Source organism: Gloeophyllum trabeum (assembly GCF_000344685.1).
Source record: "Gloeophyllum trabeum ATCC 11539 unplaced genomic scaffold GLOTRscaffold_00004, whole genome shotgun sequence".
In the NCBI taxonomy this organism is placed as follows: domain Eukaryota; kingdom Fungi; phylum Basidiomycota; class Agaricomycetes; order Gloeophyllales; family Gloeophyllaceae; genus Gloeophyllum; species Gloeophyllum trabeum.
Genome location: NW_006920413.1, coordinates 72,618 through 79,028, shown reverse-complemented (window position 1 = coordinate 79,028; position 6,411 = coordinate 72,618). Strand labels below are relative to the sequence as shown.

At 50.4% G+C, this 6,411-nt stretch overlaps 2 protein-coding genes across 2 annotated transcripts; both read left to right on the top strand.

The window, feature by feature from the left end:
* Positions 1-1,271: 1,271 nt before the first annotated feature.
* Positions 1,272-1,517, top strand: GLOTRDRAFT_11804 (uncharacterized protein; the record flags this gene model as incomplete). Its single annotated transcript, XM_007865664.1, has 1 exon — positions 1,272-1,517. A coding segment is annotated over one exon (246 nt), but the record flags the coding sequence as incomplete, so codon positions are not given.
* A 538-nt stretch (positions 1,518-2,055) lies between these two features.
* On the top strand, positions 2,056-3,204 carry GLOTRDRAFT_127220 (uncharacterized protein; the record flags this gene model as incomplete). Its single annotated transcript, XM_007865833.1, has 1 exon — positions 2,056-3,204. The coding sequence occupies one exon, from the start codon at positions 2,056-2,058 to the stop codon at positions 3,202-3,204; it is 1,149 nt and encodes a 382-aa protein (XP_007864024.1).
* Between the last annotated feature and the right edge of the window lie 3,207 nt (positions 3,205-6,411).

The following is a 6,411-nucleotide window of genomic DNA, read 5'->3' as shown; positions in this document are numbered from 1 at the left end:
TCACTAAGGTCAAGCCGCCTAAGGAATCTAAGGTACCTTCTGATGATGCACGCGCCGATGACGACGATAACGACCCTACTATCGCCAACTCAATAGCGAGTCGTAAATCACCTCACGAGGTGATCAAAGGTGATCGTCGCATAATGACAGCTATTTCACAAGGATACGCCGAGGATGAAATTTTCTCGAAATTGAATAAGGATACTGCCCAAAAGGCATTCATATTCAAGAACGGGTACATATGGCGCAAACTGCCCGACTCTACGTTCTCGCTATGTATCCCTCGCGTCAAATTTGAGAAGCGTCGTATCAATGAAATCGTGCTAGACCAATGTCATAAGACAATCGGACACTTAGGCGCTGCTCGAACATTCGCATACGTACGTCGTTGGTACTGGTGGCCCAAGATGGGAGACCAAGTGGAACGATACTGTGCATCGTGTGGTACTTGTCAGACCACGAAGGACTCACCTAAGTGACCCATGGGACTACTACATTCTATGCTGATACCTACTCGCCCATGGGGATCAATCGGTATGGACTTCGTTGGACCTTTCCCGCCGGTCGAAGGATATGATTACCTATGGGTCGTGATATGCCGACTAACTTCCATGATACATCTGATTCCTACGAGGACCACTGCCAAAGCATCGGATGTAGCTTGGCTATATTATGACCGTATAGTTCGGCTTCACGGGATGCCTGATACTATCGTATCAGATCGCGACTCTAAATTCACGGCGAAGTTCTGGCGCGAATTGCATAAGCTCCTAGGCACTGGGTTATTAATGTCTACGGCATTCCACCCTCAAACCGACGGAGCTTCCGAACGATCTATACGAACGGTGTCCCAGATCTTACGCGCGTTAGTGAATGCGAGCCAAACCGACTGGGTTGAGAAAATCCCCATGGTTGAATTCGCAATCAATTCTAGTATCAGCAAGAGCACGGGATACGCCCCATTTGAATTGAACTATGGAACTATGCCGCGTATTGCCACTACATTGGACCCTGAGCCAGTCATGCCAGGCGTTCGACAATTCGCCGAACGCGCACTGTTGAACTTAGCGCACGCGCACGATGCGATCATTGAGAGTCGTGTTATTCAATCTCATTACGCCAATCAACGACGTCGACCTGACGAGGCAATTACCCCGCGCGATCTAGTGTATTTGTCCACGGAGAATCTTAATTTACCTAAGGGTCAGGCTCGGAAGTTGATGCCCCGATTCATTGGTCCTTATGAAGTTGAGGAGAGCGACCCCGCTAAGTCTACCTACAAACTTAAATTACCGCCCGAACTGGCGAAGGGACGTATTCACCCTACGTTTCATGTGAGCAGGCTTAGACGACATGAAGGGAACGACGATAATCTATTCCCTCATCGTGAATCCTACACTGCATATGACTTCGGAGAGCCGAAAGACGTTGAATGGCTCGTCGAGGAAATTATGGCTCATCGATGGAATAAAAATGCGCTACAGCTACTTGTACGATGGCAAATAGGAGAGGCTACATGGGAGCCATTATCCTCTTGCAATGAGCTCGAGGCACTAGATCATTATTTGGAGCTACAAGGCGTCAAACGTATTGGCGCTTGAGGCGCTTAAGGCGCTTGGAGTGCTTGGACGGACAAAGCGCCGGCAGTGCCACAAGTACGACAACACGCTTGAAAAGCGCAGAGGGCAAAGCGGCATAGAGGAGACGCTTTGACTTAGAAGAGAATGTATATATACGCGCTGTAGCTTCACTGTAGAATCATCAATTCATCCTATTCGACCGTACATCCGAATCTCTAGTCTAGTCAACTACTACAAAGACCTTCGCGCTATTATCAACAAAACGGCCCAAGGAGTTACCCCGGAAAGGCACCGGCGAAAGGTGCTCATGTTGCTGACTAATGAGCGCCTACTTGTCAGCACTACTCGGCAACTCCCGCCGGCGCACAAACAATAGTGTGGCGGGATACGAAGCGGAGTTCAAAGTCACTTGAACTCGAACACCGACCTTTTGCTTCCTGCTCAACACCTTGCTATCATGTATTGCCGTAACCCTATGCCCGCCGCTATTGTCAACCGAGGTGCCAACCTCCCGACTACTTTGGAGGCTTGCCATCAGCGCATAGCTCAGCTCGAGGAGACCAATTATATTCAGTTTGTCACGCTTGAACACACGCGCGGTGACCTCGAAGAGGCTCGTCACTCGATCCACCTATGCCGGCACCGCTATCAGTACAATACACAGCACCAAGATATTCAGTGCTGCGAGGAGGGACACGACTCGAATAGCGGCCCCCGCAGGAACTCAGGAGGGAAGAGGTTTTGTGAGCCCAACGGGGGATTCAACGAGCCCGAGCATCCGCCCAAACGTACATCCTCATCTCTTCGACCTTCGGACGCAAGGGACAACCGTGACAGGCGGCCAGTCTCCAACCTGCCGGAGGATCGACGACTATGGACGCCGGGACGACAGGAGTCTCCTGCGCCTGAGCAACGCGCCGCGACAGCCGCATCGTTGTCTGACGCAGGCTGGGGTCGAGCTGCGGTGCTTATGGCATGGTCTGCAGGCCGAGACTGGCCTGAGCAGTCCAAAGGGGGAGGGACAGGGACGAATGAGACGAGGGTTACCTGGGGATCGAGCGGCGAGCATGTAGCCCCGCCTACTCTGAGCACCGCGACCACCGAGGGCGCGAAGACTATGCCCACTGCGCCGCCGGCCTCGACCGCTGACCAGCCAGCTATAGCGGCGGTGGCAAGTGACCAGGCCGTCGCGATCACGCTGACCTCATTCTACGAGGCCCCTACCACTGCTGCCTTCGTCGAGCTCGTCAAAAAACGGCCGGAGATGGCGCCCCAAGGGTTCCAGAAGGGTCAGACCGACACCATCGCATCGCACGCACGCTGGTGGCGTTATTTACAGCGCGCCGGAGGGAAGCTCGAGAACACGGACACGTTCATTAATGCGACCTTGCACGTCATTGCGTCGGGACGGTACAAGGCCACCATCGATGAGGGCAAGGTCAAGAAGGCCCCCACTAGATCATCGCCCGACTTCGAGGGCAACCCCACCGACGAGGAGCAAATCATCAAGTACCTCGCCGGCTGTGTCATATGGACCCAAGGGCGACACTATGAGGCTGCCATTGAGCTCGCGGAGTTGCGTGGAGTCAAGGGTGCACCGACACCGGACCCTTTTGCCGACTAAGTGGGGAGTACGGACGCTGCGTGCCCCCCCCTCGTCGCCGTCGCTGTCGTCGCCGCCGTCTTGCGTCCGTGCTATTATTTGGACTTTGACAATTTTTATATCGCACTATCGAGTCGTTATGACTCCGCGGCATCACTATGTAATATGACCACTCCTCCCGCCGCATATCCAAATCGCATTGTATGATGATCATTGCTATGGACGCTACCCCGAATCGCGATGTAAATGACCATTGAGTCTCGGACCATATTATAATCTATTTCCATACAAAAATAATACCATTATATCGCTCCCCATTGTCATCGAAGACAATGTCTCGCTCTAAGTGGGGAGGGTGTAAGGTGGGCGCCACCGAGTGGCACCGAGTTTGGACGTGTTTGGTTACTGAGTGATAGATGGACAGATTGGGCAGGCGGATCGTGAGACAACAACTATCTCTGAATCTGCTTAACTCAATTACCTATCTTGTATCTCTCGCAATAAGACAAGGTTCCGTTTATTGGTGTGTGTGTGATACAAGCTAACTGTACTGACTACGGAGATTCTACAGCTAGGGAAAGGCAGCTCGCTGACTTGACGAAGCATTGTGATTGGAATCAAGAAAGTCCCTGTCACAGTCCAGTCATTGATGTTGGCACCTTCTACAAGACCAGCTCCAGCAGCGACAGCAAAGGAATGCATGCAAAGGAATGAGCATCCTCGAGGTGTGTGGTGAATAAGACTTGGATGATGTGAGGTTAGGAGTGCCCGTGCCGGGATTCTCCGCTGTCGTTAACCTTCGGATGTGTACAGCGGCAGCAGTGTTTGTCTGGTATTTGTGGAAACCTCCTATAGCTAGATGACACACGTCACGGCCAGCATGCTTGAGACAAATGAGACTGCACTGGTGTTGGCAAGCATATTACGATCCGATAGCCAAAGCCACCTCTGGAGCATGCAGGAAAGCTGAAAGGAGGTGCTCCTGATGGTACTCCTTCAACAGGGCTGTACCCCACACTTGCTGAGAACTCTCAGTGAGAGGAGTGTAGTGTAGGGATCCGTAGACGGACTAACCTTTTGCCTTCTTGCAGGTTTTCCGGCCATTGGCCGCTTACTTAAGATCCTCAAGCAGTAGGGTATATAAGTAGGACTACATCTCGCATGTACCCTCAGTTGTTCTCTTTTGCTCTTTGCAATAGACTTGGTTACGAGTCCTGAGGTATGAAGGTCGAGTCCTTATGTGCAAAATATGCCTGCGTGCCGAATGTTGTACCCTGTGAGAACCGTTTGTGCCGAGAAGTTGTGGGAGTTATGTTTTGTATTGCAGACTACATTGTTGAAACTCCGATTGGAAGTCTGGTTGTATGTGAGACTACAAAACCACTTTTGGCGCATTTTTGTAGTCTTGGGACCATTGTTTGCTCATTTGCGGGCTCAACCCCTCTTCTTATCTCTCTTTTATTTTCTCTAGTCTGGGGCGTATGCTATACGGGTCTACAACAATATTTTCGTGAATTTATCGATTGCGTGTCTTGTTCTAGTCTGCATGGCGGTTTTACTTTTATTGCTTATCGTGGGAATTGACTATTGTAGTGGCTTGTAGTCAGTGGCTGAGGTGCGGGCCGCGTCGGTTTGGGCTCTGATTGGCTCCTGCCTTCTATGACATAGGCTCTCTGCAGGAGTTGGTCTTACTTCGCCTCCCGATCGACATAGCCACGACCTGCCATAACGGGAAATGGCGTCATGTGACCCCGGAGTCGCCGCGACAGCGCCGCAGACGGAATGTCGCGCTGTCTCGCTGACGACTATATCATAAAAGATAAATTTTTGTAGCTTCAGGATAACTAGAGTCAGTAGATAGGCTGGGGATGTTATAAAAGTACCACAGGAGGAGTCCAAAAAATTATTTTGTTTGTCAAAAATTACACAACCTCAGGCTCGAACCCAAGCCACCCGAAGTGAAAACCATGCAGCACCGACGCCACAACAGTCAGACTACATTGCAGTAAGAATTACTAGGCGCGAATAAGATATATACCCTTCTAGCCTCACTATCCTTAACTTATCTGGTATAATATAATTTATTCAGAGAATACTAAGGTCCATATGGGACTCATTAATTACATTGCATGTATTTCATGTTCTTTTAACGGCTCCCCCTGTTGTAAAGCGATGGATGATACCAATCAAGCAATGGATACGGCGGCCATGGCCGGCGGTCCGGAGCGTCGGAGTCCAAATAAGGCAGCCTTCCACATATGGAAGGTTGTGGCGATGTCGATCGGGAGGCGAAGTAACAAAAGCGCTCTGCAGGTTCACCCGATCTGGAATTGATTGCAGGCTGTAGAAGGGCCAAAAACATTGTGAAAAATGCTGGAAATCCATAATATATTCAGAGCTCTATAGCAAATCAGGGAATATACAAGATGATCCTGAGAGGTCTAGTGAAATTCAAATAATACTTCAATAAAGATAGGAATATTTGTGTCAGCTCTATGATATACAGTGTAAAATAGGGAGTATCTTATCTCAGGACTCGTAACCAGCCATGCACAGCATTGGCCCACTCCCCCCAAGTCTGGTGTATTGCCTCGTGTGATCATCGTACTTAAGTCTCGAACGACTCTCGTAGAGGACTCTCCGTTGAGTAACATTTACATGTAGTCAATGTGGGTTATCAGGAAATGAAGGTGCGGGGATGATAAAAGATTGGGGGGGGTTACGCATTTCGCTGACCGTTTGCCCCACGGCAGATATCGAGTTGGGAGCTGGACCAGGGGAGACAGGCCAAAAGATGAGCTGCCCATTGCTATTTGCCAGCCCTTCCCCTGGATGAATCCACTTCTATCCTTGAAGCTGCTGCTTCGCTTAAGCTGTCGTCGAATGCCCCATTTCCTGCCTGCGAGAATGAGCTGGTAACTAGATATTGACCTCCCTTGCAGTGATGTCTATTTCCTACTACTATCCTTGCGACTATTCACCTCTGATTTCTTTGACAAATCGATCCGCGGTATAGGGACGTCTGGTGAAAGTGAGATGAGAGATTATGACTAGTAATCGAGGTCGCTTGCACGTACGTGTGACTGTCCCCGGTCAAAGGTGTCCTCATCCGCCTGGTCTTATCGATCAAAGAAAATAAGGGTATGCGTACCAGGGACCAGAGGGCACGCTATGCTCTCGCCATTGGTTCCGCGTCCAATTCGGAACCCTCCTCTTGTCTTGTATCTC